The sequence below is a fragment of the Lutzomyia longipalpis genome, chromosome 1 (assembly GCF_024334085.1).
Source record: "Lutzomyia longipalpis isolate SR_M1_2022 chromosome 1, ASM2433408v1".
In the NCBI taxonomy this organism is placed as follows: domain Eukaryota; kingdom Metazoa; phylum Arthropoda; class Insecta; order Diptera; family Psychodidae; genus Lutzomyia; species Lutzomyia longipalpis.
Window position 1 is genome coordinate 21,376,705 of NC_074707.1, and position 15,843 is coordinate 21,392,547.

General features: G+C 33.8%; 1 protein-coding gene across 1 annotated transcript in view; it reads left to right on the forward strand.

Moving 5' to 3' along the window:
- The window catches only part of LOC129796988 (GAS2-like protein pickled eggs), a 51,724-nt gene that overhangs the window by 25,001 nt on the left and 10,880 nt on the right, over positions 1–15,843 (forward strand). Inside the window, exons 3-5 of the mRNA XM_055839188.1 lie at positions 8,163–8,359; positions 9,412–9,530; positions 9,743–10,002. Coding sequence (XP_055695163.1) covers positions 8,163–8,359; positions 9,412–9,530; positions 9,743–10,002 — 576 coding nt within the window. The remainder of the gene's footprint in view (positions 1–8,162; positions 8,360–9,411; positions 9,531–9,742; positions 10,003–15,843) is intronic.

Here is a 15,843-nt window from a genome sequence, read left to right on the forward strand (position 1 = left end):
TTCATGATCATTTATTTTTACTAAAAGTAAAACAACTAGTTTAGACTTAGGTAGGTATATTTATGAGAAAATGATTGCGATGCAAGGTGTATTTGAGGTAAAATTGAGAGGCTGTTGCACACGGGGCTTTGATGTTTATTTATGCAAAAATTCACATAAAATCCACTGAACTCTGTGGGAATTATGCGATGTTGCGATTTTTGTGCAGTGAATGCAAATTTTCTCTCTGACACGAAGAAAGACTTTTTCACAGTCCTATACGACCATATATATTCACACGGTAATTTGTCAACTTTACCATGCAAAATTGAATATCGTGCCGGAGGTAAGATTACACTATATAGGATATACCTACTCGTGCTGAAGTCAGGTGAAAAGAGTCGGTGAAATGTTGAAAAGATGAAAAGAATTTGCGACATTAAATTATTTTATTGCTCACAATATATGTGTATAAAACGTATTATATTATTTTATGACTTTTGACGAGCTATAATGAATTTGTTGCACATCGTCACAAAATACGTGTGTTTTTTCTTGTTTCTTTGAGGCCTAAGAAGACGGCGTGTTTGAATTGCGAGAGCGCTATTTCGCGATGAATGGCAGTGTGTGAAATTGTACATTGTTTGCAGAGCAATGAGACTCATTGCAATAAATCAGTAATTGGGAATTGTTGAAATTATATTGCACTCTGATGTAAAATTACAAACAGTTTGTTTGTCAGGTGATCGTTTCTCAAGGAAGTTATATCGCTATAAAAAGAATGCGACAATTGGGTATGATCAGGCAATTAACATCATAAAATTTTCTAAAGTATTTTTCATTTTGTATTTGTTCAAGTATTTTCAGAGAGATGCAAGAAAAATGTGTGTAATTTATTGAAGAAAATACAATTGGTTTATAATTAATTTATACTAATTGTATAGAAGCTAAGATTTACAAAGTTGAAAAAAAGTATAATGCTGAAGTTTTTCTTTTTCTAACGTTTGACGTTCTTGTTCTAACGTTTGCTGTTTCTTTGTAATTTATGGGATTGATTTTGTTTCAGTTTCCTGAATAACAAAATTTCTACTTTTGTAACAACGAAAAATCTTTTAAATTTCTACATCTCATCTCGCATTACATAAATATATGAAGAAGCCTCAAGAACAGATCCATTAATCAATTAAGACGTTCGACTGTGTATATCATAAAAATTAACATAACTTTTTTGTCCATTGGAATAACAGTTAAATTTGGTTTTTCAATTCACGATATTTTTTTTTAAAGACATATCAAGTAAAAGACGTTGATATTTATTTTTTCGTCACATCCATTCTTCTGTTCTATCGAAATTCGTTAAAAAATCACTAATTAGCGTAGGTGGTTTTTTGGGTAACTGTTACTTTTATATTTTCTTAACCATATACGGAGCAAAATTCCTTCCTCGTCGAAGAGATCATAATACAAAAAAAAAAATGATCCGCAATGATGAATAAAATATCACTCATTCAGCTTTAAACGCGTTGCGTGCTATGGGCAAAAATTTTGCAGAAATTTTTCATTCATAAAATCGTAATTTACATAAAGTTTTGGATGTGGTGGATGTGATCTTGATTTGCGTTTTGTGGTGATTGTATGTATAAATGTTGGTGTGGACTTTGGTGTCAATAATGGTGATCAGATTGCCACCAATCCACCGTCTTTTCATGAATGCTAATAAGGTTTTCTGTGTGTTGTGTTTTTTTTTCTTCTCAAATTCACCTGCATTCTCTTTGAATATGTCTTTACGTGGTAGAGGTGCAATTTTAAATAATTGCTTTTGAGGTGAAAATTGACGAAATATGACACCTTTTTTCTGGGTTAAAGTTCTTTTTAAAAGGCTGCGTAATAAAAAAAAAAGTGGAACGAAATATACAAAAGAGAAAATTAATGTGGGAGTCCAAACAATTGTCCTTTACTTAATTTTGTAAAATTAGTGGAAAATACTCTCACTTTATTTCCTTATAGGATCTGTGCAAATTAATTCTTTTAAACTTTTACAGCCAATTTATGCCTACTTTTTCTCAATTGACAGTAACCTGTCGATTTCATTTTTGTATGTATATTTTATACAAATATTATGACTCGATCACACTTAATGTGCTGTATCTCATTTGAAATTGATATTCATACATTTTGTGAGACACCCCACAGAATCATACTGATCATACTTTGAATATATATCGACAATTTTGTACTCTACATTGTAGACAATTGCACATACATTTATATTCTTTTATGGAGATTTATTTATAAGCCACGGTAGTGAATGGAGAAATCATTGTACCCAAATATATTTTCAGGAATTTATTCCAACGACCTTGCTTGTCAATATATTTAAAACGATTGTTGCACTCTTCATCGTGAAATATTTATTTTGCGATCATTGTCGTGTTTGTAAAAAAAAAGAAGTAATCCATATTTGAACATGATCATTTATGATCATGATTGAACTGAATTATATATTATTTAATGTAGTATAGTGGATGAATTTCTTTGTTTAGATCTCTCAGAAATTAATAGACAATGAATTTGGTGGAAGGAGAAGACAAGAGTGAAGAACACGAAAAGAATATGTGTGAACTTAAATTCCATTTCATCACCCACTTTATGTAATTTAAAGCCAGCAACACTGCTGTTTATCACGATGAGTGTGACTGCATATTGCAATAAGATCGATGATCTTCCATAACGTTCAAGATTAAAAACAGAAAAAATAAATAAATGGTTTATTTTAATAAATGATTCTGTGTCACCCATGAATTGATACTTATATATATATATATACATATGTATGTAGGTATATATCAACAGATTTTATATATAAAGTCAAAGCACATGAGGGGACATTCTGCAGGGCGATTCATTTGTCAGCTGGCACAGCGATGATGATATCGCGACAGATCGTGGTGTTTTTAATTGACTGAGGAAGAAATATATGGCTTAGGAAAAAATGTAAATAGTGGAGTGCATAAAGCTCATGGGCGACAGATAAGCTGTGAACGAGACAGTGATTGAGGTCACCACATGGGAGTGAGCAAAATATTGGTCAGAATTTGCTTTTAAAATGCACTATCGTGGAGGAGTGTGTCGAAATTCTCGTCCACCATTTGGGGTTATATGTGTAGACAAGAAATTTAAATTACGATTTGTATAGAACGCAGAATATAACAGATTGATGGCGAATGGTTGATGTTGAAATATTTTTTTCCTCTTCAACTCTCACAGTTCGACAATGTTTCTGTGATGTGAGGAAGTTATGGATTTCTTTAAAAATAACAATAAATAGTTACTGGAAATTGCCCAAGGATGTTTAAAGAATGGATGTAAAAAAAAAGTCTGGTCCTTCAATTATTTGAAATGATTTTTAGGAAGCCCTTGTAAATTTTGACAACAAGAAATATTTCATGATGAATTATATTTGTTGAACTTTAAAGTTCTCTCATTGATCTAACTCTTGCAATTTGATGACAACAAAATAATTTACATGCTTATTCATTCATACCATGAATTGTTTCATATTTGCATAATGAGCTAGCAAATATTTTGTATATACAGACAATTACACCTATTTAAAATATGTAAAATATTTTTAAATATTTCGCATATTTGCAAAAGTTGCGATCATTATCTTAAGAACAAAGAATCTACGGCAAATGCAAGATGATAGAAATTATGTACATTGTACAATTTTATGCTCCTTTAAACCTGCTAAATGTGATCGTGCTATGTATAGAACCTCCTCTATGCTTTACTTTCCTTTTATAAATCCGTGAGGTCAGAGGTTTTCAGGACAGAGTCAAAGGGTTGTTTCTGTGAGTCACAACTTTAGTATAAAAAAAATGATTCACAGCAAAATGACCTCATTGTTTGAAACAATTGCGCATGATCTCGTTTCAAGGGTTACACATTGTGTATATTTTCTATTTTCTTAAGTTCTATTACCTCAAACTTGCTGCTTGAGATGTCCTGCAATATTTATGACACCTTTTATATACAAACTATCACGGTGCCACCCGCATTCATGTTCAAGATCTCCCTTTCGCTTGCACCTCATGTGCGCATGCAATGTGCATTTGGATTGAATTTGTGGCGGATACGGCGGTGTGGCGTATAAGAAAAATTGAATATGAAAATCAGTGACATACATAATATGCTGGACAACGGAAAAGCAACTGCTATTCGCGTATTATACACCGCGTTGACATGATCCTATAATCATTGCCCAAATAAAAACCTCTGTAATGCAATTATTGTATGTAAAGGAGAAAAAAAATGCTGAATGCATCAATTGGCGGACAAAAAGCTATGATAATATGTTTTGCTATTTCTCGATAAAACGCGCAAACTCTGTTGTCTTCATATGACCAGCAACCTGTCAACGTGGACGTACTTGAAGGCACCATTTATGGTACGAACGCCCGTGTAGTATAGAGATTTAGCGTCTGCGAAATGCTAAAAATAAAAGACAACCTTACAATTCTTATTAAAATGCTCTTGTTGTGTTAACATTCGGTGAAAAGATTAAATTTTTTTTCCCACTCTGCAGCACGAATGCATATTGATGATGTTGCGGATCATTGCCCCAGAAATTTGCTCTTTTTAGTTGCTCCAAGCGATCTAACCAAAATTGGTTCGAAAGATTTGTTTGGAAGTTAATAATTTATTTTACACGATTCCGAGATAGTGCATCAAAATAAATAAACTACTATTTTTTAGTGAGAAATATATGGGCTCGATGTTTGAATAAATTACCTACTGTCTCTTGATTCTTAATGTTTACCAAAGTAGTCGATAGTACATAAAAGGCCCAACCTTTGCCCATCAAATGGGAAGATGATAAAAAACTTGAGGCGTTACCTGGATAAAATAGCAAAGTGAAATTATTATTAAATTTTTATTTCTTTTCCCGTGAGACAATTTTTGATAAGAACATCTTGATGGATTTTTTTCCAGCTTCTTTCTCACCAAATAGAGAAAAATTTTCATGCAAAAATAATTATTCATGTTAAAAGCATTCCTTAACAATGGATGAGCAAAGGGAGGTCTTTTTACGAGTGAATGAGAAAAAGATCAATTTCTCATGTGCATGCGCGATCAAAGTGAAAGAACATTCCCAGCACACCTTCAGCAGCCACCACGCGGTCCGTGGCGGTCATGGGTGGCCCCTGTGGCGCCACCAGACAGCCACCACACGGTCAGGTGACATACAAATGGGGAATAAATCGTGACCGGTCACTGTGACGTCCCCTCTGTGGATGGCTCGTGGCTACGGCGCAAGCATCCAGAAAAATTTCCCACAAAAATATCCCAAAAATATTCTTTCAAAATATATTTCTACAACATACATAGAGGGCATGGCGATGGTATATTCCCTCATGAAATATACAATAATATGTCAAAGAATTATCATAACTTTGTAATCAGATTTTCGGGGTATCAACCATTCAGAAATAAATGCGATATCCACTTTACGTCTTGAAATTTAATGAATAATCTCAAAATGCGGGTCCTTAATGCAATTTTATTAATTAAATGATTTAAAATTGACGATTTTTAGGGTAAAATAATAAAATTGCAAAATATTGATCAAAACCTAAACTAAACCCTTTTAGAAGGGTCCTGACATTGTTTTATGCCAATAAATGTCCAGGATTATAAAGAAACTAAGATTATTTGTAATGATATTTTTCCACGTGCTTCATATGGGCTAAATAGGGAACCATTGCAAACATTATTCTCGTAGGCTTACGTAAAATAGATAGCTATTGCAAAGACTAAAAACTGAAAATACGCTGTTTTCGAGACTTTAAATAATATGAATTTTCTGCAAACAAAATTAATTCATATATTTTACTGTGCGTCTGGAAAGTTTAAGAGTTTTTTTGCAAAACATTTGGGTATTTCCAATATTAACATATGCATTGATGCCCAAGTGCTGCTCGAATTGCTACCTGGAGCATAATCTTTTAGTTTTCCCTACTAAGCCTTTCGGCAGTACAATACCATAAAACCCATTTATTACCTGCAATTGTCTCAACTAAAGGAAAATACTTACAGTAATATTTGTGTCAAAATTTTTACCTAAATTCATACCTAAGATTAAGATTGAAAATTCTGTTTAACGTGATATTTAGCAGGTGTGGTAAAACATGTTTTTTTCTCTCTTGAACGTACTCACATATCGATATAGTGGTTTATATTTTTTAAAAATAATTTATTTTCTGACAAAAAAATGAATAACTATGATTTTTGGTTTGAACGATCACAAAAAATATAATTAGTAATTAGTGAGAGCATTGATAAAATGGAATTAAAAACGCGAAAAATTTAATAAAGTATCTTCGGATAATTTTTAATTATTTAAATTTATGTAAAAGCATATTTTTATTCAAAAATATAAAAATATTTTTTTTCTAATATTTTTATTTTAAACTCATTTGGCATTGATCTCCCGGAGAATCATTGATCTTGTGAGTGAAAAGCATCGCTGTGACGTCATGCATTTCTTAGGATCGCTGTGGCCGTGTGGTGACCGCGTAGTGGCCGTCCACGTGGTTCGCGCACCGCTTGCGGATATATATTTCTTTCACTTTTCTATCTTTGTCTCCCTAATGCGTTTTGGGTCTGTCACCAAGTAATCTTCTCTAATGTGTAAGAAGAGTATAGGAATATGACGTTTATGTGCCTCTCTTTCACACAAAAATATCTCAACATAACTAGCGCCGCGGTGGTGGCTCAAAAAATTATTTTGGGAAATTTCCCAAAGTAGGAGCCACAGGGCGGCCACGAACCAAAAAAAAAGGGAACCCCCTGTGACTTTACTTTTGTGGCTGATTAAAAAAAAATTTTTTTTCTTTGTATTTTAGATAAAATGATATTTATCAGTTGTTATCAACATACTAAAGATGCCCAGATATTTTATTTTCAAGAAAAAGCTAAAAAACTGCTAATATTCCACATAAATTGTAAACGTCTCGTCCCCGCTGTGGCTGCTCTGGGACCCTCTCGTGGCCGTTTTTACAAAAATGTTTAATTCTCTTAAAATTCTATACTTTTCCGATTGATATCGATTTTTAAGTAATCTCTATCTGAAATTATAAAGTTTCTGTTACATTAAATTGGTGTTAAATACGTGAAATACGATTTTCAAGATTCATTGAATTCTGCATGGTCACAATTTGCAACCATTCGTGGGTCCCCTGTGGCCGCCAATTTCGGTCACGGCAAAAACTGAAAGAGCCACGAATTGGGACTGTCTGGTGGCGCTACTGTGGATCCCCGTAGCAGCCACAGGAGCCACAGCCACAAGAGGCTAGCTGGGATTGTATTGTTTTCAGTGTTTGGACAGTTTCCTCGTTAAATTTGCATTAAGCTCATGCATAGGCAGAAAGTGAGAGTAATGTAAGACATTACGCACATATATAACACATTTTTTTACTCCGTCATTTTTGTTTAAGTTAGTGAATGGATACAATCACATTAATTACAACTTGGCAAAAAAAACTCCAATGAAATATGTCTTGCTATTTTTTGCATTTGGGATTTTAATTTAATCTCGTACACGGAACACTTTGCTAAAAGAGAAACAGATTGTGTGTTATCGGTATACAATTTGTATATTTTAAAAATTATCTAAGCAAAGCATAAAAGAGATAAAAAAAACATGATCTTCAAACATTTATCTGAAAGTCTACGAATAGCTTAAATATTTTTAGTTTTTATATTTTTACATCGTCAAACATAAATAGCTTTTTGTACAAAAGCCAAAAGTATCACTTAAAAGTAAATTTCGCAAACAGTGGTCAGTTACTTTCAATTATAGGTAAATCTATTAATTGATAATCTTTTGCAATTTTCAACTTAGCGTGTGTCGCTGGTAAACATGTTATTTTTTTTGTGAAAAATAACATGAAGCTTAACATGTGGTTTTTTGTACTTCATGAGAAGCGTGGGACTAATACTCCAATCATGTTATACTGGCAATGTTGTATCTCGAACAATAAATAATGTTTACCTTAATTACTTTCCCGAATTGATACACGAAGGCACTGTGAACAAGAATTTATTACAATAAATTAATATTAAATTAATCACACATTTAAAATGCAACATATTAATTATTTTCGTTTCTTTTTTTGTAGCATGCCAATAATGTACGATGTGCGGCAGAAGAGTACCTGGCAAGGCGACAGGCGCGCAATAAGTCCATGACAAAATCAATGACTTCAGGATTGGCTGGACCCATTCTGGCCATGGGGAATGTCCACTTCTTGCCAGCTGCAAAGAGTGGAACCTTCTTTGCGCGCGACAATGTATCCAATTTTATTGCATGGTGCCGGTGAGTGTGATAAATTTGTTTTGTCAATTCATTGTTCTTGTGCAGAGGAGAAGACCAGAGATATTAAGTGGAAAAAATAATTGTGCCAAGAAGAAAACACTCATAAAAAGGCAATAAGCTATTTTTTATCTTTTCAATAGTAAACGCTGAAGGTGCATTATTACTTAACTTCCAAGTGTCAAGGTGCTTTTTTAGCGATTGTCACCTGTATTTCGTTTTTACATACTGATTTTTTCTTCATTTTCGTGCACACCTCTGTGTATACAAATTGTTTGAGAAAATACATGAACGCAATGAAGAAAAAATCATGTGCAAGATATTTTGGTAGAAGCTTTGGTTTTTGCGTTAGGATTTTAACTTTTTTAAGTTTAAAAGGTTTTCTAGAATTGAAAAGAGCTTACAATAATCGATGATGTCTTGTAGAGCTTAAAAAATTACCAAAAGAGACTTCATTTTCAATTAGAATTATCTGGGAAAAATAGATAAAGATTTTACCCAAAAATGTAAAGAATGACGTCAGGATTTGTATTTTGTATCATTTAATGTGGAATGAGGTTTTTTTTCGGGTAAACTCCTTTCATGACAAATTTCCTAATACATTTTATTTTAATTAATTAGGTAGGTACATATTTTACTTTTTTTGGTTTAAAAATTGGCTTTAAACTTTACGGATCTCTTTAGGAGATTTTCATTAGCCACCTTAACCCATTTAGCCTAAGTATCTATACATAGTAGGTACCTACGTATATAATTACACGCATGTAAAAAAATATTACAGCGTCTCCAAAATATCTTGTTAGATGGAGAAACGTTTAAAAGAAGGTGAAATTGTGTGTTTATAGTGGAGGCACGGCATAAAGATATTTTATTTAATGTTTTCTTTTGGCATCTTCACACTTTTTTTTTTGATCTTGAGGAGAGCGAACTAAACGATGAGTACCTATTCTAAAATGAGGGTGACACTCTAATGTTTTTTTTCGACTCATTGCAACCATATATTTAGCAATCTTGGTGGATTCTATAATATTTTTCTTTATTTTCTCAATTGGCAGAAAAAGCCTTCAAATCTTTGAGTGCCTCCTATTCGAAACGGACGACCTAATAATGCGAAAGAACGAGAAGCACGTGATTCTGTGCTTGTTGGAAGTGGCGAGGCGTGGTGCTAAATTCGGTAAGTTATAAGCAGCTATTTGTTCTTTTTCACGAGACTTCCAAATTGTGTTCAATCACGAAAATAAGACACACGCATATACTATGTTATGTATGTCTGGAAAAGAGACATCAATTTGGAAGTGGATGATGACACGATGTAGCGGTTTTATCTTATGTTGAGGGTAAAAGAAGTCAAATAAAAAAAAGTTCATGGTATTTGTTTGTGTGTAGGAATGTTGGCTCCAATGTTAGTTCAGATGGAGCGACAGATTGATCGGGAGATCGCCGCCGATAACAAGGCAATGGGGATGTCTTCAGTGGGTTGCGGCACGCAGACGGAAAATGGTGTCAATACGATATCGGTTGGCACGGATGGGAATGATATGTTCGACACAGACTCGGAGGATGATGATGAGACGAGTGAACCGATGCTAATGTACGGACCTCAGCCACAAATTATCACCAATGATTTAAAGAGCCTGGATGAGATGGTAAGTCGCAGATTTTTCTCACATTGTGAATCTTATTTCGTGTTTTTTTTTGGCTGTTATGCAATGATGAAGTGTGTAAATCACAGCCCATGAAGTTGCAATTTCACAGCCGCCAACACACCTGACTCCACTCATGCGGTGAATTCACTCTCATACAAACGAGGTGGTTGCGCATCTCGTACATTTGGTCACTCTGTAGCCTCGGGCTTTTTTCTTGCAGTTCCAGCTATTTGTTTCAATTCCGTTTTTATCTCATCTACCACTGTGATACCTATATGCACATACTATACATATTTTATTGAATAATTGCATTCTGCAATCATTCATTCAACTTTTCATTCATTAATCAAAACTTTTTGGGTTTATATTCGTTTAAAAAACTTCTTACTTAAAGGAAACCATTCGAGGGCTGCATTGTTTTCTTCTTAAGTTAAGGCTCCTCTATAATTATTGGGGTGAATGAAAAGCGTAGAAATTCAGGAAATTCTTCAAGAATTCAAATCAATTACTTTTTATTGTTTAGGGAAAAAATGCTCACACGTTTCCTTTCGATAGACTATCTTAATAACCATTTTGTACCACTCTATAAGAGATTTCTCTATTGATATTTTTCTCACGCGTGTCGATAGTAACATCAAAAGACTCTCAAGGTAGTGAATGAGAGTTGGATTAACTCACCGACTTCGAGGAAAAACGTTTTAGATGAGAAAGAGTAAATTGGAATGTGAAGAAAAGTACCTCAATATCCAGTGTTGGTATCTAACTATTTTTTTATATCTTTTAAACTACAGACTGTGTATGTAATTGAATCAACGTTTTTTTTATGAAATAATTAACCGTGAAATTTATTATTTACCTGCATTCAACCTTGAGTTATCAAATTATGTCAATTACATTAAGCATGTCTAATCCATGAATAGGCAAAAGAATGAAGAAAGACTCTATAAATGACCATAAATTGAAAAAACAGTGAGGTGTCATCGTATCAAATTCTATTTGGGTGGTCCCCACCCAATTTCTTTGTTTATGGTTTTTCTATATGAGCTAGAATTTCCATACGACCCATACGAAAAATCTCCGCCATTTAGGTGACTTGATGAATGGTTAGTTTGGGTATGAAATGATCGTAAAGTTTTGTTGAAAAAAAAAACGTAAGAGACAATCCTAAAAAGTGAGAATATAGATTTTCTCATGTGATTAATGATGATCATTCCTTAATTGTTTGACCTTTACCATGTGTCTAGTCATCCCACCCAGGCACATACATAGATACATTGTAAATTGCAAGCGTGAATCAGGAAGCGTTTGAGGTGGTTAGGTTGATATTGTAAAGTGATCTCATTGATGAATTCACTTAAAATTTTCTGTGAAACCATATGCTATGCTAGATGGTTTTATACACACTGATTATCAACTATTGTTCAATTAACTTTATATTGTCGATTTATAAATTTGTGGTGATTTTTCACATTGAGAACCTAAAATGATTTTACTCCGATACTTCTTCTTACACACGCCGCGCGTTATAATTCTCAATTCTCACTCATTTTGCCCATTAGATCGGGTGATCCGTGTTGTGTGTGACTTGGATATGATCAAGAGGGCATATATGATGGAAAATTGGCTGAGTGGCTTGTTGTACATAAATTGTAATGAGAATGGGAACGCTGTGTCATTGCATAATCAACTTTGAATCTCGCGTCTTGAGCTTTTTAATCAAATCATCAGAATTAGTGGTCAGTCGGTGGTGAAGGAGCACCTTCTTCGCCAGGCCTTTATAGTAGTTTTACCGCGTGTATGGTAATTGGTCTTTTTAGTGCAACAACAACAATAGCAAATTCTCTCGGTAATTTACAAGGCGTGATACCATTTTGCACCCAACACACAATGTATGGGGCGATCTAAGGTGAGATTGACGGATAAAAACTTTTGATTAAATAATCGTCCAACGTGCACAAGATCACCGCACCAGACCCTTCTTTAACATGTGCCTTCAGCAAAACCAATCCCGTATGCACTTGTAATGCATTATAATATACTTAATTTTGGTGCTATATTTTGTGATATTAACATGGCATTTACGTGACTCTCATCTCATTCTTCCTAAGTGTCCATTCATGCTTAGGCATCATATTAAAATGCATTTCTTGCATTCCACCAACATCATGTTTGCATTTGCAATTCAAACTCTTGTTCATCCACGATGGCAAAATGCTATTTAACAAATTATCGAATGAGGAAATTTACATAAATTGTTAACAAACAATCGGTGAGTAGAAAATGCAGCAAATATTGTGGATTAAATTTATTGCAAACACCCATATAGAGGTTTAGCTCAGAGTGGTGAGGTGAAAAAAAAAGAGACACAAAATGCAAAGAAAATGATCATGTGAGTTGAGTAGCAAGCAAGTTATCATATTAAATATTAATATAATTTTGAATATAAATTGACTCTACGGTAAACGGGAGCTATTCTGTCCACATAAATGGTTATTTAGAAGTGATGTTAACAAATTGATTGAATTTATAATTAAATGTATGTTGCATTTTACTTGGTGTTTAGTTGATTCGCTTATGCAATTGCCTTAACATTATAAATTCCATTTTAATCATGTCAAAATACTGGGAAGAGTGTGGTGGGTACGATATGTGAGAAATTGGGTCATTTACAAAGATTATGATGAAAATTTTATTGCAGCGTTAATTGAAAAGGGATTAAGTTATTATTAATTTCACATGGAATAGAGGGCGTGTGAAGAAATTACAAAGTCAGAGTTATATTAGACGAAATATTCATGTACAACATAGGTATTAATGATCTCAGTTTTTGCGCAAAGCGACATAGAATAACTTTACATAAATAACATAAAATAATTTGGGAACAACTAATTTTGAAAGATCACCAATTCAGGCAATTTTTATTGGAAATCCGCGTATGAGAATTTTAGGTATATAAGTATAGGTAATATAATTCAGTGATTTATAACTCTATACCTTCTTATGGGACAATGGGAAGTGTTCCAATAAGCTATCCATTAAAAGTTTGTAGTGAAACATTTTAATACGCCTGACGAGTGGGTAGATAACTTGTCGAAGTTTATAACATTCAATTGAGAGGACTTGCTGATGGAAATCAATGTAATGGAATTTTGAAGAAAAAAAAATCTGACGATATGGTGTTTTCCGTCTTCATGGCAAAAATTATTGTGCAAGTTATCTCAAAGACTCTATGACTTTTTAATAGAGTCGTTAAGTAGCTGATTAATGTGTCACATTTGATGGTAATTTAATGCAACATAACTGTGCGTATACAACTCATCATGAGTAAGGTTTCTTGGTAGTTTTTGCAATTTCCACTCAAAGACATTCAACATGTGTTTTCATATTATGCATAAAAGCCAATGCGGGCAATTACTTACAATATATAATGAATATTCCTGGAAGCCATGAAATGTCGCATTTACTCAATTATTTCGATAATTTTAATAAGTACGTACCTCCGCATTTGCAACTTTGCCCATATTTTCATGCGAATTCGATAGTGATCAATAAAATAACCGATACGTGCTTGCAAACCACTCACCTATATCTTTTCTTTGGGTATTTCGTGTCGATTTTTATATGTGGTGTTTGGAAACAAAGCCAATTGTAGATGAAGCGAATGTTTTGCAGTCCATTATTTCTCAATAAGTTATTTTTTTTACGAAAAAAAAAGAAACTTCTCAGATGGATTCTCATAACATACAGCACACCACCAGTTACTTTTCGAACGCATTTGGGAAAGTAGCTCATCGTCTTTCCATTTATGAAGACATCATCGAATTATGATCATCGCCATAAATTTTCCCTCTAAACTCATGAATGGCGGTGTCATTCAATCATTTTCTTTCGCAATATCTTATCTTGACTAAATAAAATTGACATTTGACTATTGTATATGATGTGATATTGCAAATTGCTGACCTTGTGAGCCGATTGAATTTTACTTTTTTTTCCCCATCAAAACATAAACGATTGAGTCAGCGCTATGGAATAGAGAGAAAAAAAACTTAATTTCACCAGAAATGGTTTTGTTGTACGTACTACAACTTAGGTATAGAGTAAAAAAAAGCAACATGCAAATGACCTCAAAGTGTGCTGATCATGTCGACGCACGACAAACAGCAACAAATGGAGCATTTGATATTGAAATTGCAATTACACATTAATTCAACATTATGCTGCCACGATCGAGACTTTGCGCAATAAGGTTCAACTTGAGGCTCTCTAGTCTGTGGATACCGCATTGCTGCTTCAACCATATATCCCATTAATTTGTGCACACGCACTCTGGGAGCTTTTTGGCTAATTGAAAGGAATGTTTTGTGTATCGATTGGATGCCCCCTGGGTTCCCGCCGAATATAACACCGATCGATTACAATATAAAAGTTAATACCACATATACCACATAAGTGCTGATCGGCGGAAGGCACATATACAAAATCTTGTTAGGTTCTGTGTTTAACATACAATGAATCAATGGTGCAGCATGTGAGATGCTATATATGAGAGGAGCTCCTGCAGCCACCAACATTCCACGGAGGCGCATAGAGTTTTTAAGAGCTAAAACCAGGTGGATGTGCGCAGTGCACCATTGCAAATCATATGATTACATTCAATAGACAAAGATTGGATGAATGATAAGAATCGTAAATTTTGCCTTTTGAGACTTATGCGCGCGCGAGCGGACAATGGAATTTCTATATTATAAACCATTGTGTATTTACCAGAGAATATTGCAAATTTCTCAATTTGACCTATCACCATATAATATTCAATTACACTTCACTTTTCAATAGGGGTGTTGTAGGTGAACAAGGAAGAAGCACCTTTACCAATTAATATTGCGATTTTCACCTATTTATCTATGCCTCAACTTCATTTTGATCAGTGCAAAACGAATGAATGATTAATTTTGCAAGGTATCAAAGTGCATCTCATGGAAATGTTGCATCACAAATACTCAATAAATCTATATTAATTTTATTAATTTATCATTAAAATATTTAATTTGATTTTTTTTTAAATCTTTGCATTTGTAGTTTATTTTCGTGCTCAAACGTTGGTTATTTCCATTAAAAAGCTCACATATAATACATAATTTAGGCACATTGATGTAACAAACATTAAAATATGGTTTAAATAGATTTTGCGCATAAAAGATGCAAAAGTTCATCCGAGTCAAAAGTGATGTGGCTTCCGGTGAGACGAGTAAGCAATAATCGAAAGTCAAATGTCTACATTAAATTTTTTAAAGTCTACAATGCTAATATATCCAACGGTTTTACATTCTTGTCCATGATCTTTTGCACTTATAGCTAAACTTATAGATGAATGAACTCTTGCGGATTATGTAAATGTGTGTGGAAGGATTGATCTCGGGGATCTCGGTGAAATTTAGTTCCATTTTGGGAATTGAACGAACATATTACAATTTCAATTTCAAATGAGAAGATACAAAATGTCTGAGAACCCGTGGCGATTCTACGACCCACATTAGACGTGACTACTGCCAATAAGAGCGAGAGTGTCTGGCTGTGGTGATGATAGTTATAAAGACGCGCGGGATATATAGAAAGGTCTCCATTGAAATTGTCCGCTTTAGAGTGTGGATGGGGAGTTGCATCAGGGCTCTCGTTTTTGCCTCTCGATTTTATTGAGATTGTCGTGACAAATTCGAATGACGTCGGTAGTCGTCATTGTTCCAATTCACATTTAACATGAATAGCACCTAATTGGTGGGATATGTGTAAAGAAAATTGTGATACTCCATATGAGGATCGGGTGAGCTTTTTTTTCTA